Here is a 24,836-nt window from a genome sequence, read left to right as displayed (position 1 = left end):
CTCTCTCCAGGCCGTTTTAGACCACTCCCACTGCCTGGACTGCTTTTAGAAGCCCCCACTCACCCTCCATAGGCCTTATGGAAGCACCGCCTCCTCCAGGAAGCCTTCCCTGACCTCCCGGCAGAGTCAACAGAGCCCACAGTACTTGCAGACTGGCCAAGCTGGTCTTGGTATTTCTCACCCCAGTTGGAATGGTTTGTTCCCAGCTTCCTGACTAGATGGGAACTCCCTGAGGGCAGGCCCTGTGTCTCATTCACCCCCAGGGCTTGTGGAATAATTGAGTGAAGCATGTGCCAATTTACCCGTCATCAGGAGCCTCCGGGAACTCTGGCAGACTTTCGGCTGGCAGGCCCGCTTCTTCCATCTGTCCAGCAGCGAAGGAGATGAGGGATGCAGTCAGGCTTTCTTGGGCTGGAGCAGCCAGTCTTCAAGGTCCCATCCTCCACCTGTCTGTCTGCTCACCACCTCCCTCCTCTGTTCCCACTGTCTGCCAAGGCACCCCCACACTCCTGTCCTCTCAACCAGGGCTGGCCTCTAGAAGGGTCTTTGCTCCCAGATGGGCGTGTCCCCTTCCCCTGGGCAGGTGCTGAGGTCTCTTTCCACCACCGGCCACTTGGGCGCCAGAGGGCTGAGAGCCCCCCACCCCAGCTCCTTGCCCTCCCTGTCCCAGAGTGGCTGAGCCCTCCACATCCTCCGAGCGAGGACTGCAGTGGCTCTGTGTCCAAGCAGGGGTTCTGGATCTCCCCCAGTGTGGGGGCCACAGGCCTTGGTGGCTGCTGGGGAAGCCCGGGGCCGGCCGTGCTGGGTGCAGGTGGCGGCAGGGGTAGCAGTGGCGGGTGGGCATCAGTCGCTGAGCACGGCCCCTGGGAGCTCGCTTGTGAGCGTGTGCCAGGGCTCGATGCGCTTGTCCTTGTTCTTCAGGCAGTCAAACCAGTGCTTCAGGCGCTCCCCCTTGGCGTGGATGCCCAGAACCACACCACCTGCAGGAGGACAGGAGGGGCAGCTGGGGCACAGGGACCCCCAACTCCCAGGCGTGGGGCCCATGCCCCCTCCCAGGTTCTGTGCTCGAAGGCCAGCCTCTCCCACTGCCCGCTGGGTTCTGAGCATGAACAGGACCTGACCTCCATGCCACACTCTGGCCCCGTCAGGGCCCAGCCACCCTGTCTCTCTTCCACCAGGGCAGGGATAGGGGCAGGGTGCAGAGGCAGCATCAGGGGTCAAGGAATGGGGGCCTGAAGAGGGGAGAAAGGGCCAGGCAGCCCCACTATGCGCAGCCACCAGGCCCACTGGGAATTTGGGGCCTCTAGGGCTCAGAGTCCAGCCCGAGGCACTGCCCATCATTGTCTCTTGTCTGTGCTCCACCACAGAGTGCTGTGTGACCCTCCCAGAACTCCTTCCATCTCTGGGTCTGTCTCTTCCTGGGGCACAAGGGTCAGGCTGGAGAAGGTCTGAGGCCCCTGACCTAGGGGCAGGTGGTCCGTGGTTCCAGCTTTCCCCATGGACCAGGAAAGAGGGGCTGTGGCCTGATCCAGGACAGGCACACAGTGAGACGGTGTTCCCACTATGCCCCCTTACCAATGAAATCATTGGATTTTCCAATGTCGTAATCCCAAACGGTGACCTCCAGGGACTTCTTGGCCAGGTCCCCATGCTTGATCTCGTAACAGAACTCCTGCTGGCAAGAAGGGAGTGTTAGGGCTGATGCCACGAGGCCTGGGCCTTGGCCGGGGGCCAGGAGGGGTATGAGGTGTAGGGAAAGAGGAGGGACGGGGGTGATCAGTGCTCAGAGTGGATGAGGGGTGGATGCTCACATGTCTCGCCCACTTCCCCCTGAGCTCCACTGGGGTCTTCAGGGCCCCTGTCCCCTCGCCCGCTTGCTCCTTGTCCCTGAGCCTGCTCTCCCCACACCCCGGGAGCCTCCTGACTGCAGAGGCACTGCACGCCCCACAGTCCTTGTCATCCTGGGCCTCTCTGGGGCCTGGCTTTGCTGACCCCTCCCTTCTCTGTGGGACCCTCCCTTCCATCCGGGGTTCCCCTCACTCTCTGGAAGCATCTTCTCGACCTCCCCTGCCTGCCTCTGGATCACTGGTGTGGCGTGGGCTCTACCCAAAGCCCCTCTGCTCTTCTTTCCTTCTTGTTCCTTGGGGGGAATCCGCATTTCCAGCCATACTTGCCGCCTTGGGCGGAAGACTTCCTGGGGCCCCAGGGTGTCTCGAGTCCCCTTGCCCCACACAGAGTTTCTCCCCATCTTTCTCACCCCCTCTTTGCCCTGTTGCCTCCATAAGAACCCAGGACTCCCCTCAACACTTCCCTCCCTCCAGCCCTACATCCGACAAGTCCTGCCAAGAGCTTTCCAGGGGTCCCCCAGCTCCCCTGTGTCTGTGGTTTGGTGCGGCCCCTCCCCACCGTCTCTGACCACCCTCCCCATCGCGCCATGACCTTTTGAAAACCCAGCCACACCCCCACTGCTGTGGGGCAGAGGAATGGCCTTCATGAAGCTTCACCAGCCCCTCACACCTCATTAAACTCCGGGTTCAGGGTTTTTTTCTTCACTGCTGTCTTATGTTTGGATTTCTTGTCCACATCTGGCCTCAGGTATCTGGAATTACATCCAATGGACAGGCAGAGGATGGGGACATGCTATGGGGTATAGATCAAGCCAGCAGGTATTCAAAGAGCTTTCTGTCCCTGGAGAGAGATTCCTGGGCCCTTCTTTTGTCCTAGTCATTGGATTTTCCCAACGCTATTTTGTGGCAAAGGCGAGACGTTGTTTTCGAGAAGCAAGTGGTCCCTTCATCCATCGCACTTCTGTTCACACACACATTCCTGAAGTTAACCCTGGGGGGCGCCCTCCATCCCCCTAGGAAAGGGGTTTTTCCTCATTTCTGGAAGTCTAATTTTCATAAAGCTCACGTTTCCCACCAGAACAGAGTTTTTAGCAGAGTTGGTCTCTTGTTCAAACTTCTTTTTTTTTTTTTCAGATGGCTGACTGCAACCTCCGCCTCCCGGGTTCAAGTGATTCTCCTGCCTCAGCCTCCAGAGTAGCTGGGACTACAGGCATGTGCCGCCATGCGCAGGTAATTTTTGTATTTTCAGTAGAGACAGAGTTTCACCATGTTGGCCAGGCTGGTCTCTAGCTCCTGACCTCAGGTGATCCACCTGCCCTGGCCTTCCAAAGTGCTGGGATTACAGGCGTGAGCCACCACCCCCGGCCTCAAGCTTCTTTTATAAAATAGCAGATTTATTGAGATATAATTCACATATCATAAAATCCATCCTTCTGAAGTGTAAAATGCAGTAGCCTTTAGTAGGCTCCCAGAGTTGTACAACCATCACCACTACCTCCATTGGAGCTTTGAGGAAGGACAAGACCTTTTGTGCAGTCACAGGGAGGCCACCTAGATGTTCTTCCCTCCACAGCCACTAAGGCCTTAGACTCTGATGCAGAACAGCTGTCTTCCTCTGAGGCTCAGAGAGGGGGAGTGACTTGCCCAAGGTCACACAGCCCGCAAGCACAAGTGTGGTGCTTGAAAGCCAGGCTCAGACTCCTTTCTCTATGACAGGGAGGTCATAGGCAGGCTGGAGAAGGGGACAAGAGGTCCCCAACTTCTTTGCAAAGCTTCTCACCCTGTTCCTGCATAGATAATTGCATGACAATTGCCTTGTCCCTGCTGAATGTGCTCTGGGGTCTCTGGGGTCTCACCCATGACCAACTCCCTGGGCCTGGCACCAGGGAGCTTAACAAACATCTGTCCAGCGAATACCTGCATCCCTAGGAGTGAAGCCACCGCCCAAAGACACGCCCATGTCCAGCTTAACCTGCATCCCTAGAAGTGAAGGCACCGCCCAAAGACACGCCCGTGTCCAGCTTATTCTGCCCAGTTCCTCTCCAGAAAGGCTGCATGGTTGACACACAGTGCCTGCGACAAAGCTGAATGCTATCATTTAAAAACTCGTTGCTGGTTTGACAGGCAGAAAATGATATCTCATAGTTGCTTTACTTTGCATATTTTAAAATTGTGACTTTCATGGCATAAATAATACTGGTTTATTACAGAAGCACTAGAAAATGCATGTGGACAAAAGTTGGGATTAGGAGAGAGAAATGAAGACATATGTCCACACAAAAACCTGTTCATTGCAGCTTTCTACCATCACCAAAAATTGCAAACAACCACACGCCCTTCAACTGGGGAACTCATCAACAACAAACTTGTGGTTTACCCACACAATGGAAGACCACTTAGCAACAAAAAGGACCAAACTCTTGGTACATGCAACTGACAGATGAATCTCAAACGCATTCCTCCGTGTGAAAGAAGCCGGACTCACAGGGCAACACACTATCTGACTGTTTCATGGGAAAGTCTGGAAACCGCAACACTATTGAGACAGAAAACAGGTGAGTGGTTGCCTGGGGCCAGGGAACTTTCTGGGGTCATATTCTCTATGTTGATTCTGGTGGTGGAAACAAGATTATACTAGCCTGGGTGATACAACGAGACCCCATCTCTACCAAAAAATTAAAAATTAGCTGGGCATGGTGGTGCATGCCTGTAGTCCCAGCTATTCACAGTGCTGAGGTGGGAAGATGCTTGAGCCCAGGAGTTCAAGGCTGCAATGAGCTATGATTGCGCCACTGCACTTTGGCCTGGACAACAGAGCAAGACCCTGTCTCTAAAAAAAGAAAAGAAAAGAAAAACTCACTGGATATGAATGATACAGGTTGAGGATCCATTATCTGAAATGCTTGGACCAGATGTTTTGAATTTTGGATTTTTTCATATTTCGTAATCTTTGCAGTATATTTACCAGTTCAGCATCCCTAACTCAAAAATTCAAAAATCTGAAATCCCAAACGCGCCAATGAGCATTCCCTTTGAGCGTCATGTCGGTGCTTGGAATGTTTGGGGTTTTGGATTTACAGCTTTGGGACGCTCAACCTGTACCTCAATAAACCTGATTTTAAAAAAGTTTGGGGGGATTCCCCTAAGCCCGCCACCCGGAAACAGCGGATTTCCTTAGTTACTTACTATGCTCCTTGGCCATTTCTCTACGTATTGGTATTGTGTCTGCTGTGAACTGTCCTTGGCCTGTTTGGTGACGGGTGAGGAGCAGGGACAGAAGGGTCCTGCGTGCCCTGCCTTCACAAGCCCCTGGAAGGAAAGTTGTTTTGGGATCTCTGCACCCTCAGCCTGGACAACTTGTGCCCATCTGGTGACCCCTCACTCAGCCACCAGACTTCCACGACAGGCTCCAGCCTCGGCACCTTCAGCCATGGACAGTTCCGCCAGCGTTGCCCTCTGTTCTGCTATTTTCTCTACCAGAAGTGCCCTTCCCTCCTCATCTGACCACTCTGGGGAGATCCCTCAGCACCCTCCCTGAGCACACCCTACTCTGGCACAAGCCCACCCTGCAAAGCCCCTGAGGCCCACCCTGTGGCGTCTCTCCCTCCCTTGCTGTCAGGACAGTGGTCCTGGCCACCGGGGCTCACAGAGCCGCCCTGTGCCGTGTACCTCTGAGCCCTCTGCACAGTGCCTTCTGCTTGCCTGTGGCTTTGAGAAGAAACCCCTTCTGGTTATACATAAGACAGCCAGAGAAGGGAGTTGCCCAGGGTGGCACAGCACGTTGCTGCCAGTTACTGCCATTTTCGCTGGCATGAAATGGAGATAACAACAGGAGCGACAGCACAGGCTGCTGAGCGCGTCACACGCAGCCATCGCGCAGCTCAGGGATATTGCGTGTAACTTGACATGTCAGCGATTGTCACAGGCACTGCTACTCCTGGGGTTTTCCATCAAACCCTCAAGAGCTGGGCCTGGGGTCAACTTCCAGCCTGGGGAAACTGGGGCAAGTATCACCAGAGATGAGCTTTATAAAAATAATGGTGCTAGCTGGGCATGGTGGCTTGCACCTGTAATCCCAGCACTTTGGGAGGCCGAGCTAGGAGGATCGTTTGAGTCCAGCAGTTTGAGACCAGCCTGGCCTATACGGCAAAACCCAGTCTCTACAAAAAATACAAAAAACAACTAGCCAGGCATGGTGGTGCACACCTGTAGTCCCAGCTACTCAGGAGGCTGAGGGGGAAGGACTGCTTGAGCCCAGGAGTTTGAGGCTGCTGTGAGCTGTGATCGCATCACTGCATTCCAGCCCGGTGACAGAGTGAGTCACTGTCTCAAAAAAGAAAGGAAGAAATAAAGAAAACAAATAAAAATAATAGTGCAGACAAAAGGCCTTGACCCATCTAGCTTTGGCCCTCAGCATCAACCGCTAGATACGTCCCTCCCTTTCTTCTGGGGCACAGGCCACACTCTCTTCCAGGTCTAGGATGCAGCTGAGGGGTGCCCCTCTTACCATCTAATCTGTGCCCTTATTTCCTCTGCTTTAGTGAGGAAGAGGCCCCTGGTCCATGAAGGGGCCTTTCAGAGATGGGGACCCCTGAGGAGCCCTGAGCAGCAGCCCTCGTGTCTCACCCAGGGTGTCTGAAACAGACGTGGAGGTCTCAGGTGAGGCGTGGCTCAGATATAGGGAGTGGCCCACAGCTCGGCCTGTCTTTGAAAGGCCACGTGACCTGGCCCACGGCTGGCAGGTGGGACCCAGCTGCAGGGGTCCAGCAGCACCCACAACAGCCACCTGTGGCAGGGAGGAGCTTGTGGTACAGTGGACAGGCCCTGCCCAGATGGCCCCCCACCTGCCTGTGGAAGTTGACCAGACCGTCTGTCACAGCAGGTAAGACTCTGCTTTCTGGGCAACCCAGCAGGTGACCCTGGAATTCCTGTCCATCTGGCAGGTGGGCATTGAAACTGGTTTAAAAATGTCACACCATAGGCCGGGCACAGTGGCTCACGCCTGTAATCCCAGCCCTTTGGGAGGCCAGGGTGGGTGGATCACTTGAGGTCAGGAGTTCAAGACCAGCCTGGCCAACATGGTGAAACCCCGTCTACTAAAAATACAAAAATTAGCCTGGCGTGGTGGCGCATGCCTGTAATCCCAGCTACTTGGGAAGCTGAGGGATGAGAACTGCTTGAACCTGGGAGACAGAGGTTGCAGTGAGCTGAGATCACGCCACTGCACTCCAGCCTGGGCAACAGAGTAAGACTCTGTCTCAAAAAAAAAAAAAAATCACACCATTTTGGCTTCAGATTGCATATCCTCCTGCAAGGATATATACGCGTGAGATTTAAGTCAATGACAAGTCAGAAGAAAAAACACATATATACGCAAACCAGTATCCTACTGTGTGTGTCGTTTGTTGTGTTTTCGACAGCTGTCCATGTTACAATAATTCCTCTAGTTCAAATTTATTCATTTTTAACTTCATAGTACCACATTCTACACACTGCCCATGTCCCCTCAAGCTTCCCCTGGCTCCTGCAACCACAAATCTAGTCTCTGCCTCTGTGGGTTGACCTATTCTGGACACTTCATAGAAATAGAGTCCTGCAACACGTGGCCGTCTGTGTCTGGCTTCTCTCGCTTAGCATCTTGTTTTCAAGGTCCTCCCACCGTGTAGCATGCACCTGCTACACTCCTTCTTAAGGCTAATATTCCACACACCCGCTACACTCCTTCTTAGGGCTGATATTCCACACACCTGCTACACTCCTTCTTAGGGCTGATATTCCACGCACCTGCTACACTCCTTCTTAGGGCTGATAGTCCACGCACCTGCTACACTCCTTCTTAGGGCTGATATTCCACTGCAGGGACAGACTTCATTTGTGTATCCATTCATCAGTGGACGGACGCTTGGGGTGTTTCCACTTTTGGCTGTTGTGGATAGTGCTGCTATGAACATTCCTGCACAAGTTTTAGGATGGACATGTTTTTCTTATCTCTTGGGTATATAACTAGGAGTGGAATTGCCAGATCAAATGGTGATTCTGTGTTTAACTTTCTGAGGAACTATCAGCTGCTTCCCAAAGTGGCCATCCCATTATTGTCATATTATTTTTATTTGTTTATTATTATTTTGAGACAGTGTCTCGCTCTGTCACCCTGGCTGGAGTGCAGTGGTGTGATCTCCGGTCACTGCAATCTCCGCCTCCCTGCAATCTCCGCCTCCCAGGTTGAAGTGATTTTCCTGCCTCAGCCTCCCAAGTAGCTGGGATTACAGGCGCCCGCCACCACACCCAGCTAATTTTTTTGTTTTTAGTAGAGATGGGTTTCCCCATATTGGCCAAGCTGGTCTCAAACTCCTGACCTCAGGTGATCCGTGCGCCTCGGCCTCCCAAAGTACTGGGATTACAGGCACGAGCCACTGCACTCGGCCTAATTTATTACTATTTTTAACTGTAGAGACAAGGTCTCAGTATGTTGCCAAGGCTGGTCTCAAATTCCTGGGTTCAAGCAATCCTCTCAAGTAGTTAGGACTACAGGGACATGCCACTACACCAGGCTAATTTTTAATTTTTTTGTAGGGATGGAGGTCTCACTATGTTGCCCAGGATGGTCTCAAACTCCTAGCCTCAAGCAATCCTCCTGCCTTGGCCTCCCAAAGTGTTGGGAATGTAAGTGTAACTCACTGCACCTGCCACATACAATTTTTAAAGTGACAGAAATATGATCATGGCCATGGGAATGGTGCCCCTAGAGCTGTGCCACGAGGAGTACTGGCCTCCTCATGGTGCCAAGATGTCCCTGAGGCCTTAGTCACCTGGGTCCTTGGTGTCCCCTAGGTCAGGGCCATCCCTCTGTCATTCCCCCTCCCTGAAGCACCTGCCCCTCCTTTCTGCTGAACTAAATTCCTCCCCAAGTCTCACTTTTCCAGAGTCTCCCTGTGAGCTCACACTCATACCTACCTAGTTTCTGAAGAGCCCCGAGCACTGACGGTAGTCACTGTGGCACCGGTAGCACCCTCTCCAAAGGGTCGCCAGCTCCTGCCTGGCTCTCAGAGCTACACAGCCTCTCCTGACCAGGCTCACAGCTCCACAGCTCTGTGGCCCAGGCCACCTGGCATGGCCCCCTGAGTTAGTATCTCTCCCCAGGCCCACCATCAGCCCTGTTGGTAGAGCTGGGTGGACTCTTATCCACATCTGTGGCCCCAGTATAGGGCTGGGCAAATGTGGGCAGTTGCAAAGGCCTGGCAGAGTTCCTCTGCATCCTCCCCCAGCCTCCTGGCTACCCCTGGCACTGGCCCCGCCTTCTGTCCCCTCCTCCGACTCATGGCCCCTCCTGGGCCCCTCAGTCACAGAGAGGCCTGGACATAGCATCAGGTGATAACTAATATCTGCATGACCCTGGGAAGCCACTCAGCTTCTCTGTCCCTCAGTTTCCCCATCTGTGAAATGGGCTGGCCATGCTTAACCCCTGGAGTTGCCAAGGTAGCCCATCAGGGAACACGGCGCCCCTGTACCTCAGGCACTCCCTGGGTGCCTGCCACCTGAGACCACGGAGCCGGCACACGGACCCCCGTCCTTGGAGGTGAAGATGTGGCAGGCGCCCCTGTACCTCAGGCACTCCCTGGGTGCCTGCCACCTGGGACCACGGAGCTGGCACACGGACCCCCGTCCTTGGAGGTGAAGATGTGGCAGGTGGTCACATGCACGGCACACTCACGTTTTCACGTAGGGGTCCGAGTAGCCATTGGCGTCCATGGCGGCCAGGTGGGCGCGCTGCACGACGCCTACCAGCAGGCCCTGCTTCTGCGAGCTGTACTTGAGGGAGATGAGGATGCGGCCCCACTCCTCCAGGGACTTGTCTTCGGTCTTGTCCACCTGTTGGACGGGACGGTCACTCAGTCCTCACCTGCTCCCACCCCTCTCTTGGCCGTCCTTGGCCTCCTCTTCCTGAGCCCGCCCATCCAGCTGCTGCAGCCGGGCCTGGTCACGGTCCCTGGTGAGTGGCCTCACTGTGAACTCACAGCCCTTCTGTCATCTCTTCCCTCCCAAGGGCTCTTCCAGGGCTGGATCTCACCCACACCCTCCCTGTTCTTGGCTGCATGTGGCCTACGGTGGCCTTCACAGCCCAGCAAGGGCCAGCCCAGGGGTTGGCAACTGCAGCCCGGGGGCCAGATCAGGCCCGAAGCCTGGCTCTGTGTGGGATGTGAGCTAAGCATGGCTCTTACCCTTATTTTAAACAATTTCTTTTTCAAAAAAATAGAGACAGGGGTCTCACTATTTTGCCCAGGCTGATCTCAAACTCCTGGGCTCAAGGGATCTTCCCACCTTGGCCTCCCAAAGTGCTGGGATTACAGACATGAGCCACTATGCCCAGCTGGTTCTTACTTTTTGGAATAGCAGAAAGAAAAATGAAATGAAAAATATTTTGTGACACATGAAAATGACATGAAATTCACACTTCAGCTTCCATTAACACCATGTTGTTGGAACGCAGCCTTGCCAGCTCCGTGATGCTTCTCTATGGCTGCTTTTGCCCTAAGGACAGAGCTGCATGGTGGCCACAGATTGCAAGGCACACAGAGCCTAACATTAGTGCTAAGCGGCCCTTCACGGGTCTGCAGCCCCCGGCCTGGCGCGCTCGGCTTCCGCGGACGGTCTTCCACCAGGTCCTCCTCACAGCCCGCCCTGACTTTCCCTTGGCTTTGAAGCCGGGTCCCACCTCCACACCTTTGTGCACCCTTAATCCACAGCTCCAGCACCCTCCTCTGACCTCCTCAGTGTTCACCGTTGATAAGTTGCTGGTCCTTCTGGGCCTGGGGGGCTTTTCTGACCCTCAGGGTGGGTTGGCCTTCCCCTCTGCGTGCCCACTGCCTCTGGTTTATCCTGTCATGGCCCGGTGTGGCCCCCTGCTTCCTCAGGGGTCTGCCCCAGCCCCTAAGTTCCTTGAAGTTGGAACTCTACCTGTAAATTTTTATTTTGACAGAGTCTGACTCTTGTCACCCAGGCTGGAGTGCAGTGGCACGATCGTGGCTCACTACAACCTCTGCCTCCCGGGTTTAAGCGATTCTCCTGCCTCAGCCTTCTGAGTAGCTGGGACTACACAGTCTAATTTTTGTATTTTTTGGTAGAGACAGGGTTTTTCCATGTCTGCCAGGCTGGTCTCGAATTCCTGACCTCAAGTGATCCACCCACCTCAGCCTCCTAAAGTGCTGGGATTACAGGTATGAGCCACCGCATCCAGATAATACCTGCGTCATCTTTAATACCTCAGGGCTGGGCAAGGGCCTGGCACTAAGGGCCCACTGGAGGCTTGTACTAGTGAAGGCAGGAATGGAGGGACAGATGGTCCCCTGTGCGTTCAACCTCATACAAGCAACTCCAGCCTGGGGGTTCAAAGAAAGGCAGAAAGGTCTACCCATGACAATGGAGCCTGGTGGATGGAAAAGGGTCACCGTGGCCCCAGTTCCCTGAAGGTGCTTCCTGGAGCCTCTCAGGGTGCTGGATGTGGCTCCCTCAGGAGAACCCCAAAGACAGAGTTCTGGTACATTCCTCACCCTGGAGAAGCTGGGAGCCAGGTAGGGAGCCCATCCAGTGCCTTCCCTGCCTCAGCAGCTGCCAGTGCCTGCCTCTCAAGGCAGATCTCAGCTCCAGGCCTCCCCATCCCCAGCCAGCCTGATGCTTCTCCATTCCTTGCCCTCCCGAGACTACCCGGCTTCTTCGTTCTGGCTGCTGCACACCCCAAACCCTCTCTCCTAGGCCCTCAGCCCACCCAGACAAACCCAGCTTGAGCCCACTCAGACAAACCCAGCTTGAGCCCACTCAGACAAACCCAGCTTGAGCCCACCCAGACATACCCAGCATGAGCCCACCCAGACATACCCAGCTTGAGCCCACCCAGACATACCCAGCTTGAGCCCACCCAGACAAACCCAGCTTGAGCCCACCCAGACACATCCAGCTTGAGCCCACCCAGACATACCCAGCTTGAGCCCACCCAGACATACCCAGCATGAGCCTACCCAGACATACCCAGCTTGAGCCCACCCAGACATACCCAGCTTGAGCCCACCCAGACATACACAGCTTGAGCCCACCCAGACATACCCAGCTTGAGCCCACCCAGACATACCCAGCATGAGCCCACCCAGACATACCCAGCTTGAGCCCACCCAGACATACCCAGCTTGAGCCCACCCAGACATACACAGCTTGAGCCCATGCAGACACGCCCAGCTTGAACCCACCCAGACACGCCCAGCTTGAGCCATGCAGACACGCCCAGCTTGAGCCCACGCGGACACGCCCAGCTTGAGCCCTGTGTCCCCCTGGATCCCCTTAGGACTCTAACAGGCTCCTCTCCTAAGCAGCCCCAGCCACCTCCTTTTGCTCACAACCGTGCCCCCTAAGCAGCCCCAGCCACCTCCTTTTGCTCAAAACCGTGCCCCCTAAGCAGCCCCAGCCACCTCCTTTTGCTCACAACCGTGCCCCCTAAGCAGCCCCAGCCACCTCCTTTTGCTCACAACCGTGTGCCCCAAGCAGCCCCAGCCACCTCCTTTTGCTCACAACCGTGCCCCCCAAGCAGCCGCAGCCACCTCCTTTTGCTCACAACCATGCCCCCCAAGCAGCCCCAGCCACCTCCTTTTGCTCACAACCGTGCCCCCTAAGCAGCCCCAGCCACCTCCTTTTGCTCACAACCATGCCCCCTAAGCAGCCCCAGCCACCTCCTTTTGCTCACAACCGTGCCCTGCCTAACACCAAAGTGAGTCCCTCTGGCTACATCTAACCCTTTCTGGAGATGAGACTCCTGTGAGGTGAGCAGGGATGTTGAGCAGGGAAGACATACATGCCCCACCGGCCACCTTCGCCACCTCCCACGCCCAGAGCAGACATGGCTAATCGATCCTAGCATTTGCCCTGGGCTCCAATGCCACCTCAGAATCCTTTTCAACACAGTGCTCAGGCAGCCATTCCTGGTGGATCAGGCCAGGCCTGCGAGATCTCGCTATCTGCCGCTCAGGCAGAGCTTTGTGTGTGAGGGCCTCAATGCCCTGTGCTGCTTGTGTCAGTGTGTGTGGTGTGAAAATTAAACAATATAAACCAGCAGGGGCCAGGCACAGTGGCTCACGCCTGTAACCCCAGCACTTTGGGAGGCCAAGGCGGGCAGATCACCTGAGGTCAGCAGTACAGGACCAGCCTGGCCAACATGGTGAGACCCCGTCTCTACTAAAAATACAAAAATTAGCTGGGTGTGGTGGCGGGCCCCTGTAATCCCAGCTATTGGGAGGCTGAGGCAGAAGAATCACTTGAACCCGGGAGGTGGAGGTTGAAGTAAGCCGACATTGCGCCACTGCACTCCAGCCTGGGCGACATAGACTCCATCTCATTAAAAAAAAAAAAAAACCAACCAACCAGCAGGCATATTTTTAGCTCTTTTTTCAGGGGTGGGACATTGTACTTCGGGTTGTTTCATATGAAGACCACTGGGTCTTGCTCAGTATTGCCTTAAAACAGATAATGTTCGCAGACTGTAAATTCTAAAACCTACCGCCAGAGGCCTGGCACAGGGGCTCATGCCTGTAATCCCAGCACTTTGGGAGGCCGAGGCAGGAGGATCACTGGAGGTCAGGAGTTTGAGACTTGCCTGGCCAACATGGCGAACCCCCGTCTCTACTAAAAATACCAAAATTAGCCAGGTGTGGTGGCGCACACCTGTAATCCCAGCACTTTGGGAGGCTGAGGCAGGTGGATCATTCAAGGTCAGGAGTTTGAGACACCTGGGCAATATGGTGAAACCCCATCTCTACCAAATATACAAAAATTAACCAGGCGTGGCGGCACACGCCTGTAGTCCCAGCTACTCGGGAGGCTGAGGCATGAGAATTGCTTGAACTCAGGAGGTAGAAGTTGCAGTGAGCAGAGATTTTGCCACTGAACTCCAGCCTGGATGGCAGAGCAAGACTCAGTCTCAAAAAAATAATAATAATAAAAGTACCACCAGAATGTGGCTGTACTGCCAGGGGTGCATCCCCAGCTGCACTCCTGCGGTCACTGTGAGTCCCTGAATGGCACCAATGAGCCGGTAGCGCATCCAGCAACGCCCTGATCATGGCCATGCACAGGGACGCACATGCTTTCACGAACGCACACCACACATGTGGACACACACACTGTCGCACACAGACACGTACTGACATATGCTCTTACACACAATTCACACACGAGCACACACACACACACGCTGACACCCCACGTACATACCCACGTGGTTGTTTGTTTATGCCAGTGATGAAAACTCAGGAACACTAAGGCAGGGCTGGTGTTGCTTTTTTTTTTTTTTTTTGAGACAGAGTCTTGCTCTTGCTCTTGTCACCCAGGCTGGAGTGCAGTGGTGCAATCTCGGCTCACTGCAACCTCCGCCTCTCAGGTTCAAGCGATTCTCCTGCCTCAGCCTCCTGAGTATCTGGGATTACAGGCATGCACCCCCACACCCGGCTAATTTTTTTATTTTTAGCAGAGACGGGGTTTCGCCATGTTGGCCAGGCTCTCTCGAACTCTTGACCTCATGACCCACCTGCCTTGGCCTCCTAAGATGTTGCCTTTCTTAAGTGACATAGACCATGTGGAAAAACCGGGTTACCTGTGGTTAGTGACTAATAATAAAACAGGAAAAGTTATATCCATCACACAAATGTCTGACGGGGAGAGAATGTGACAAGGAATAAAATTGGATCAAATTCTGCAAAAGTAACTGGGATTCTAGGAAGAAGCCGTGGCCTCAGGCTGACTCGCCCCCGGGGCTTGACTTGGGCTAAGCTCGAGGTGAGTCCACGTCCCCGGGCCCCACTGGGGCTGGGTACACTGGGAACAGCCACCGGGCTCTGTCCTCCCAAACTTGCCCCTTGCCCAGTCCTCTTAGGGGGACAACGTGCCATCGAGGGGACCGTGCCTCCGCCTGTGTCCTGAACACTGGGAGGCTGAGGCCCCAGGATTTCTCTTGACCCCAGTGGCACGGGGGACTCCTGGCTTCACCAGCCCTATGAACCAGGTGAAGGTGAGGCCATAGACAAGGGAGGATAGGGGAGGGAAGAGGGACATAGAGACCAAGACTCAGAGGGCGTAGCTGCTGGAGCAGGCCGGGGGCAAATCTGTTCTGACATAACGTTGAGACAAATGCCATTTCTAGGAAAGGATACTCTGCTGTCTCCTCTGCGTATCTCACAGGCACTCAGGTCTAACATGTTCCAAGCGTGCTCCTTGCACGTCCTGTCCACCCATGGTCCCTGCTTAGTCCTCTGAGCGCAGCAAACAGCCCCTCAGGCTTCAGTGGCTCAGGCCCCAAACCTTGGATCTGCCCTTCCCTCACCCAAGGACGTCCTATCTGCTGCCTGCACATCCGGTTCAGAATCAAGCCCTCCTACCGCTGCCAAGGTCAGGCCAGGGTTGTGCCCATCTCTCCCCATCTCCCCAGGCCTCCTGCCCTCTCCTCCCTCTTCTTCAAGCCATCCTGAGCTTGAAGCCTGGTAAAATGTCATCCCCCGTGATCCCTCAGCTTAGCACCCTCCCGTGGCCACTCAGAGTGAAAGCCAGGGTCCTTCCTCACCTCCACCCCCTTGACTCTCCATGCTCACCTCCCTGGTCTCCCCTCCCCTCTCACTCTGCCCCTCATGAGTCCCATCACAGGCAGGAAGTTCTGCCTTCCCAGCACCTGCCACCGAGCCAGGTACACAGCAGGTGCTCAATCAATCCTCTCACCGGCAGCGGCTTCTCCAGGCAGATGCTGAAGGTCTTGGTGTGGTTGGGTTTCAGCTTCTTCAGGGGCACACGTGTCTCCCCGATGAACTCATTGTGCCGGAATTTGTCCTCGTCACACACAGAGATCCTAGCGGGGGCGGTGGTGAGGGGCACAGCCAGTGCCTCAGACGCACTGGGCATGGTGGAGATGTGCGCAGGTAGGGCCAGCCCTGGCTTCTCCTGCCCCAAGCCCTGCCCTGGTCTGGGGTGGGAGACGCACAAGATGCCTGGGCCCTGACAGGGGCAGAGTGTGGCACGATATCAGGCACTGTCATCATGGACAAGTGTCCTCAGGTTGGAAGAGGGGACAGGAGAAGGCAGAACCAGTGCCAGGAGTAGCCAGGAGGCTGGGAGAGCCGGTTCTCTGGAGGGAACCACCTCCAGCACCCTGAGAGGCCCCAGGAAGCACCTTCAGGGGACTGGGGCCAGGGTGACCCTTTTCCACCCACCAGGCTCCATTGGCATGGGCAGACCTTTCTGCCTTTCTTCAAGCCCCCAGGCTGGAGTTGCTGGCATGAGGTTGAACCCACAGGGGACCATCTGACCCTCCAGTCCTGCCTTCATTAGGAAAAGCCGGGTGGGAGTGGGGGTTGGGGAGGGAGCAGGCGGCCTGGGGCCCTCACCCACCGCAGGGTCTTGCGGATCATGTCTTCATCTGTGATCCCGTAGTAAGTGAGGGTCTCGTTCCATGTGGGGTTCAGAGTGTTACGGAGAGTTTTTGTTCTGAGCTTATTTGCCTGGAGAAGAGAAAAATGATCTTATTAGCATCAAAGTGTGTGTCAAACAGAAAAATGGCCCCCAGAGATGGCCACATGCTCATCTTGGAGCCTGTGAATGTGTTATCAACATGGCCAAGTGGACTGAGGCTGCAGGTGGACTTAGGGTTGGTAATGAGCTGACATTAGAATAGGGAGATTATCCTAGATTGTTGGGTGGCCCAACGTGGTCACAGGGTTCTTAAAAGCAGAAGAATGGACAGAGAAGACAGTCAGGGACGTCACCAAGGAAGGGGGCCAGAGAGATGCAATGGGGCCCCCTGTGAAGGTGGAGGAAGGGGCCACAATCCCAGGAGGGCCGATGGCCTCTAGAAGCTGGAAAGAGCTAGGAAACTGTGGGCTCCCCGGGCTCCAGAAGGAATGCAGCCTTGCCGACACCTTGATTTTAGCCCAGAGAGAGACCACTGTTGGACTTCTAACCTGCAGAGCAGTCCGAGAGTAAACTCGCTGCTTTAAGCCACGAAGTTTGTGGTCATTTGTTGGCAGCAGCCATAGGAGGCTCATCCAAGGAGGACCCCACCTCCAGCCCGATGCCACGGGGTAGGTTCTGCAGGAGGCCTGTGTGGAACTGGAGTCTCCTTCCCAGGGCATTCCCTGCCTTTGTGGACCGTCCCCTCTGCCTGGAACCCATCCCGTCCTTGGGTCTGCCTTGGGGGTGGCCTCTCCGAGCTGGAATATTGCTGCCACTCCCTCCTCCTGTGCCAGCGGCTCTGAGCTCCTTGTCTGAATCGGTCTGATGCCTGCCACACCCGGCCCAGGCTGGGAGGTCAGACAGCCTGGGCTTCCAATTCCAGCTCTGTGGCAGCATCAGGTTCCCCACTGTGGAAAGAGCACAGGAATCCCTCTCTCCCATTGCTTTCAGGAGCTGTTTGTAAGGAGACTGCTCTTTATAAAACACTAGGGAAAGTCCTGGGGACTTCCTACAACTGGGCAGCCATGCACTGCCGGCTCCAGTCCCACAAATGAAGGGTCACTGAGCACACTTCCCTGGTCATACTCGCCCTTGGCCCTCACATCCCTGAGCCCTTCTTGCAGCATAAGGGCATCAAGACCCGGTGTGGGGAGCCCATTTCTTCCCCAGGAGTAGGTGGTGGGGCACTGCCATTTCTCCTACAGCCCTGCCTTCCCTAGAGAAGGGGGAAGGGCCCCTTCTGGGGTGGTCCTCCTGGGCTGCTGTGGGCCCCAGGCCTACCCATTTAGCCCCCACGTAAACTCAGACTCTGCCCCATGAAATTAAAAATAAAACAGCACTGAAGTGTAGGATGCACAGAAGGAAGTCTAATTAAGTTCTGACTTTCCATGGCCCAAGGTCACCTTGATGCTTTTATTTAACAGCAATTTTTCTCTCTCCTGTCTGAGATGCACCTGTTGTGCTGGTGCCCTGAGCACATGTGTGGTCGGACGCTTGGGTCATCCGGCGTAGGAATGAGGGGCAGATTCTGCCCACTTCATCCCCCTTATGGAGAGTCAGGGCATCCTGTGGTCAAACACATGGGGCAGATTCTGCCCACTTCATCCCCCTTACGGAGAGTCAGGGAACAGCCCATCAACACGTTAGATGCTCTGAGAAGTCCTGTGGTACAGAAACCTGTTTAACAATGTTTCCCCATGTTATTTAACCACGGAGTCCTTTGTTTGCACCTAATAGTAACTTCCAGCTGAGAATGCTTCTTATAAAATGCTGGCCTGGAAATTCTCCTGGGGTTTCCCCAGATCAGCAGGTAGGTAACGCTGACTCGTGAGGTCCCCAGGAGGCAACAGGGTGTGGGGCAGACTGGGTGCTCTGTGTGCAGTTGAATGGTTGAGGTCCCATCAGCTTGCTTGGACTCTGAGGGGAGTGGCAGCTGTGGTCCTCCCTGGGTGCCCGCAGCCCAGTCCAGGCCCCAAAGCGAAAGGACCAGAGTGCATTGCCTGAGGTGGTGGGCGGGTGCAGCTGGTGGGCAGGCCTGGGTGGAACCCCTCACCTTACTGGCTCCTGGCAGCAGGTGCAGCTTGACGTAGGGGTCTGCCAGCCCATTGTGGTCCATTGGCTTCAGGCCCTGGGCAGAGAACAGCAAACGGTGTGAACTGGAAATCGGGGAGATGGAACTGACAGGGCCTGCAGATGCCCTTGTCCCCTGGGTCTCCTGGCTGGGTCCATTCATGGCCCGTTTCACAGAAGCCCCCGGGCCCCACACCTCCAGATGGAGGGAGTGAGGATGGCTCAATGCTGATGCAATCTCCCCTCCCCAAAACATCCTGGCCCAGGGCAGCTGTCATGGGGCCTCTGTCAGGACAGACTTTCTCTTCTCCTCATCCTGGAAGCCAGGTGGCTCCCCCTTCTCTGAGCCTCCCTCTCCACCCCGCTTTGCTCAGGCCCTGCCATCATCCTGACTCCCGTCCCCCATCTACCAAGCATGGCCTCCTGAGTGGCCACGCCCCTCACTGACCCTAAATCCACGTAACCCCGGGACACAGTCCGAGACTAGGCCCCATTTCTGGCCATATTTGTCACAACTCCCAGTCAGTCCACAGAGATCACACAAGCAGACTGGCCACAGAGGGTCCCTCCACAAGATGGCACCCCTCTCTCACTTTGGTTCTTTTAGAAAACCCAGCCACGCGTGCACAGCCAGAGGCACACAGAAGCATGGACAGAGAGGGGCTTTGCTGACCTCAGCAGGCTCTTGTCTCTGAAAATTGCATTTGTTTCCTTCTGGGATGGTGCACAGGGATGCAGGGAGGCAGCTGTGGCATCTGTGGGGGTGCAGCCGGCAACCCCAGGATAGTATTCAAAGGGCTTCTACCCAGCCAGGCCGGGGAGGCAGCTCGGCGGCTCACACCAGGCCCATCTCCAAGGGAAGGCTGGGGCTCCCTCCCAGGCCCACCCCACCTCGGTTTGACGGAGCTCTGGGGGATGCGGCAGGGGCTTCCAACCACCTACTTCCCTGCCACTGGCAAAGGGCAGAGGTTTGGGGGCCTGGCTGGCTTGGGCTCCAGGCTCAGCTCCTGTTCACCAGCTGGGAAGTGGATGAGTTACTTTGCACGCTAAGCCTCAGCTTTATCATCTGTTAAAGGGGTTGGCCGGGCACGGTGGCTCACGCCTGTAATCCCAGCGCTTGAGCCCAGGAGTTCAAGACCAGCCTGGGCAACACAGTAAGACCCTGTCTCTTCAAAAAACTAAAAAATTAGCTGGGTGGGGTGGCATGTGCCTGTGGTTCCAGCAACTAGAGAAGCTGAGGTGGGAGGATCGCTTGAACCTGGGACACGGAGGCTGCAGTGAACCGTGATCGCACCACTGCACTCCAGCCTGGGTGACAGAGTGAGACCCTGTCTCAAGTTAAAAAAAAAAAAAAAAAGGGCAGGGGTGTAATAATCCCACCTTCCTAGGGCTGGAGTGAGAGGGAGGGAGACCGTGTGGACACAAGGCCTGGCAGGCAGGGTTTGCTCCCTTCCCTGCACGCCAGGCCCCCATGAGACGCCGGAGAAGTGGCTGAGGTCTGCTGGGTGCATCTGAGCTGTGCCCTGCACTGTGGGGCTGCCTCTGGGACAGGGCCTGGCTCAGTGGCCCTACACGTGCTCAAGGTGACAAGGCTGCTCTTCCAAACCCAACTCCCTCACCCTGCCTTGCACCTCTCCCACCAAGTGCCTGAAGCGCAGAGTTCTGGGAATCTGGTGGCCCGGCCTGACCAGGCGGTGCCTGACTGCTGTGTCTTATTCTTACAGTCCTTATACATTTGTTTGTTGTAGCTTAAAATGTTTCCATTTGGGCCACGTTTCCCGACACGTTTCACTTACAAACCTCTGGGCCACCACATGTTCTGGCGTATGTCTTTCCAGTGGCTCTCGTGGTCCCACCTCCGTGCCCCGAGACACCCGTGGGAGCTAGGCTGGGTCGAGGGGCGCTGTCATGCTGGGACGGGAGGGATGCCTGCTCTGTCCTTCAGACCCCGGGACTGTGACGAGGCCCCTGCTGCTGCTCTCTACTCCTCCACCCGGCAGTTCCCTGAGCACCCTGGGCAGCCACACATTTCGCCAAAAGCAAAAGGACCAGCAGGCACTGCCTGAGGCCCTGTCACTGTGCTGCCACCAACTTCTGTGCCCAAACAGGCAGCTTCCCTGGCCCTGACCTGGGGTTCCGCCAGTGCCTCCACCTTCTGTGGGGCTGGCCTCCCATGAAGCCTGACCTCTGTCCACGGAAGGGGAAGGTGGGGAGGCTGTTTCCAGGGCAGGGAGCTGCTAGTGGGGCCCTTGGGCACATGCTCCCCAGCTTGGGAGTTGGCAAGAGACATAAACTGATCCCATGGTTTAGGGGTGGGCCTCACGGGAGGTGACGTGGTTTGGCGGTGTCCCCACCCAAATCTCATCAGGAGTTGTACTCCCATAATTCCTACAGGTTGTGGGAAGGACCCAGTGGGAGATAACCGAGTCACAAGGGGAGGTTTCTCCCAGACTGCTCTTGACGTAGTGAATATGTCTCACGAGATCTCATGGTCTGACACTGTCCTTGAGGTAGTGAATACATCTCACGAGATCTGATGGCCTGATAAGGGGAAACCCGTTTTCCTTGGCTCTCATTCTCTCTCTTGCCACCAAACATGTGAGAAGTGCCTTTCACTTTCAGCCATAACTGTGAGGTCTTCTCAGCCATGTGTAACGGCAAGTCCAATAAACCTCTTTCCTTTATAAATTACACAGTCTCAGGTATGTCTTTATTGGCAGCATGAAAATGGACTAATACGGGGGGATGGGCGGAAGCGGCCCCGGGGGAGGCCCTGGCTGGTACTGGCACTGAGGGAACAGATGGGGGGCCTGGCTTTGAGAGGAGAGCCTCTCCCCAAAAACCTAGCCCTGCCCCGCCCTGGGCCTCTCAGAGGCTGTTGCTGGTGAAGTGTTCAGAAGAGGAGCTTTCTAGTCTGAAGTATCATTCAGCCTGAAAAGGAAGTTTTGACACGTGCTGCAATGGGGATGAAGCCTGAAGACATTCTGCGGAGTGAAAGAAGGCAGACTCAAAAGGACAGATCCCGGGGACTGCAGACTCAAAAGGACAGATACCGGGAGACTGCACTTACATGAGGTCCCTAGAATAGTCAAATCCATAGAGAAGGAAGCCAAATGGCAGCCTCCCCAGGGGCCAGGGGAGGAGGAAGGGGGAGCTGTTGTTTAATGGGCCCAGTTTAGTTTTGCAAGCTGAAGAGGGCTCTGGAGATGGGTTTCACAGCAGTGTGAAGGTGGAAGGTACTTAGCACAATTGAACTGTATGCTAAAAATGGTTGAGCGCTGAGGGAAGAAGTAAAAAAAAGTGGTTGAGGTGGGAAATGTATATCTGTGTATTTTACCACAATAAAAATAAAAAGTCTCCCAGAACTGGTAGTGCCAGGGGCCGCGTGTTAACTCATTTAATGCTCACAACAGGCATGTAGGGCAGGGACAACCAACCCTATTTACAGATGGGCAAACTGAGACTGACCCTTCTAAGGGGGGACAAGCAAGGGTGCACCCCAGGGTGTCCAGCCCCCACCCTGGCCCTCCAGAGGCCAGCCCTGCTTCAGCTCACCCACCCTGGGACCCTCCCCACACCCCAGCCCAGAGCCCCAGCTCTTCCCCAGCCTGCACCACCCCTTCCCTACAGAACTGGATTTACACAGAGAAGGAACTGGGCCTCCCACCCCCACTTCTGATACCTGAGGGATACAGCCCAAAGTGGACACACAATTACATGTGTGCACGCACGGTACCACACATGTACACACAGAGACACACATACAGCCATGTATGTGCATACACACAAACGCACCTGGAGCTGGGAAGGGAAGGCCCTGGTGTCTGGCATGGAGAGAGGAAGGGGTGGGCTTTGGCCAGAGTGGCCTGGCAGCTGGCACCTCTCCAGTCCCCAGGCCTGGACCACCTCTACAAAGTTGGACAGAGGGAAAGGAGGAAGGGTCTAGCTTGGTCTCTACCTTGGCACAGCTGGGGTTTGACAAATGCTCAGTTCTGCTCCTAGGGGTGGGCTGGAGCCCCCGCCAGGCAGGGCTGGACATGCCCTGAGTCATAGCATGGGTGGTTCTAGAGGAGAGGGCAGGGGTGGGATGGAGCGTGCAGGCCTCTCAGTGCCCTACCAGGGCCCTGAGGCTGGCGTGGATGGCACTCACACCTACCCATGGCAGTCCACATGTGGCCCAGGCTGGGCTGGGAGACAGCCTGGGGTGGCACGCAGTAGCCTGTCCTGCTGGGTGGCCATGGTGCCAAGGACAGCCCTCGCTGCCAGGCTGGGAGGAGGGGCAGGGGGCCTGCAGGTTGGGAGGCTGGGTGGGGCTGGGCCCAGGCAGCTCTGTGGGAAGCCGCTGGATCTGAGCTGGGCTGACTCAGGCCCTTCCATGGCACTACTACGGAGACTCTACTGGCCATGCAGGCCCTTACCTTGCGAGAGAACATCAATTTTGGCACCTTCCTCCCACAGGGAGTGATGGGGTGAGGGGAAGGGAACAGGACAGTTGAGAACATGGAGCTGACACATGCTTGAGTGGCAGAGCCAGAGGGGAGCACCAGGGGCCGGGCCAGGCTGCAGAGGGCAGCACCAGGGGCCGGGCCAGGCTGCAGAGGGCAGCACCAGGGGCCGGGCCAGGCTGCAGAGGGGAGCACCAGGGGCCGGGCCAGGCTGCAGAGGGCAGCACCAGGGGCCGGGCCAGGCTGCAGAGGGCAGCACCAGGGGCCGGGCCAGGCTGCAGAGGGCAGCACCAGGGGCCGGGCCAGGCTGCAGAGGGCAGCACCAGGGGCCGGGCCAGGCTGCAGAGGGCAGCACCAGGGGCCGGGCCAGGCTGCAGAGGGGAGCACCAGGGGCCGGGCCAGGCTGCAGAGGGCAGCACCAGGGACCGGGCCAGGCAGCAGAGGGGTCCACAGGCACCCACAACCCCAGCCCACGTAGTGAGGCTCAGAGGGCCTCTGGGCTCAGGCCCTGGACACCCTGCCTGGAGTGGCATCGGCCTCCTACAGTGGCTCGGCTTCCAGGGTGCAAAGTGGGGTCCCCACTCCTCAGGGCGTCTGGGAGGCCTGGAGGCACCAGCACCCAACCCGCCCTCCCTTGGCCTGCAGGACAGACATCACCCTGCCCCTCTCTTTGCCTATCAGCAGCCCCTCCCCAGGCTCGAGGGTCCTCGGTCCAGGCCTTCATCTTCCCATTCTCATCTGTTTCTTTGCTCCCCGCAATGCCTGACTGTCCAAGGCCTTTCTTGGGGATGGGTATTCAAGAAGGTTTAAAGAAGAATTCCTTCCTGGCCCCACACCCCACACAGCGCAGACATCCAAAAGCCTGGACAGGAACCTGGGGAGTGGTGTGGTCTGGCCTCCCTGACCTAGGCCCTCTCGAGGACCCCGGGCCAGGGAATTTGGGGGCAGGCTGGCGGGGCCTACCTTGGCCTTGGTGATGGTGCAGTGGAGGGCGTTGTTCTCCTGGTCATACAGCAGGCTGAAGTCCAGCGTGCCCAGGGCGGCTGCGGACAGAGGAGGGCACAGGTCCCACCCTGGCCCCATCTTGGAGAGGCTTCGCCTGCCCCTGTGAGACCAGATGAGCCTGGCCTGGGCAGGTGCCACCGTTCCATGGCGGCTGCCACCAACCAAGCACCTGCTCTATGCCAGCCCCTCACCCATCCTCCCAGTCCCACCCAACCCTGGGAAGTCACAATAATCTCCCCACTTTCCAGAGGAGGAGCTGAGACCCAGAGAAGTCAGGTGGGTCACTCCAGTTCCCTGTCTGGCCCAGTGCGTGGCCCACCTGAGCTGGGCACCCAGCCAAAGGAGTTCCTGCCCTCCTGGTGCAACTGCCAGTCTGGGCCCCGTGCCTCAGTTTCCCTCACCTGTGAAATGTCACAAGGATCACACAAGGCGGAGGAGATGAGGCTTTGAGAGGGACAGGCCCTGGCCAGGAAGATCAGCTGATTTGCTCAACAGTCCCCCAGCCAACACACAGGACGGCAGCTCCTCTGTCTCTCTGGCCCATTGGGAACCCTGAGCAGGCTGTGAGGAGCCAGCTGAGTCCTCATACTGCTGCCCCCAAGTCTCTCAATGGCAATGGTAACTCCCAAAAGCCAGGGGGAGGGTGCAGCCATAATTGGGTGCAGCTGCCTCCCTCCCCGGGGGCAATCACTCATAGCAGCTGTGGCTTTCCATGCAGAAGCGGCTCCCAGCATGAAGGCCGAGGTGATGGTGGGGGGCAGAGCTTGGGGGCAGTCCGCAGACAGCAAGATGCACATTCACAGATGGCTTCAGAAGCCCAGAGCCTGCTCCCAGGCTGCAGGGCTGGTCAACTGGTGTCACATTCCTTCATTATTTACGAAGTGTTTACAACATGCCAGACTCTAGGGGATGGACATCTGTGAGGCAGAGTCCCTACCCCAAGGAAAGCACAGCCTAAGGGGAGGAACAAATGGAAATAATTTGCCGCAGTAGAGTC

General features: G+C 56.3%; 1 protein-coding gene across 4 annotated transcripts; it reads right to left on the bottom strand.

Annotated features, from left to right (window-relative positions):
• Nucleotides 1–717: 717 nt before the first annotated feature.
• Nucleotides 718–24,231, bottom strand: LOC129524034 (double C2-like domain-containing protein beta). Of its 4 annotated transcripts, none has more exons than XM_063703598.1 (8): nt 23,798–24,231; nt 18,373–18,447; nt 16,260–16,369; nt 15,594–15,765; nt 9,559–9,716; nt 2,518–2,599; nt 1,576–1,672; nt 718–980 (listed from the first exon to the last, which is right to left on the bottom strand). In XM_063703598.1, the coding sequence occupies exons 1-8, from the start codon at nt 23,915–23,917 to the stop codon at nt 844–846; spliced, it is 951 nt and encodes a 316-aa protein (XP_063559668.1). In that variant the 5' UTR covers nt 23,918–24,231; the 3' UTR covers nt 718–843. The 4 variants fall into 4 exon arrangements, with proteins under 4 accessions (XP_063559668.1, XP_055204275.2, XP_063559662.1 ...); XM_055348300.2 differs by having other exon boundaries at nt 15,594–15,720; XM_063703592.1 differs by lacking the exon at nt 23,798–24,231 and having other exon boundaries at nt 18,373–19,718.
• Between the last annotated feature and the right edge of the window lie 605 nt (nt 24,232–24,836).

Source organism: Gorilla gorilla, chromosome 1 (assembly GCF_029281585.2).
Source record: "Gorilla gorilla gorilla isolate KB3781 chromosome 1, NHGRI_mGorGor1-v2.1_pri, whole genome shotgun sequence".
Taxonomy (NCBI): Eukaryota; Metazoa; Chordata; class Mammalia; order Primates; family Hominidae; genus Gorilla; species Gorilla gorilla.
This window is presented reverse-complemented; position numbering and strand designations above follow the sequence as displayed.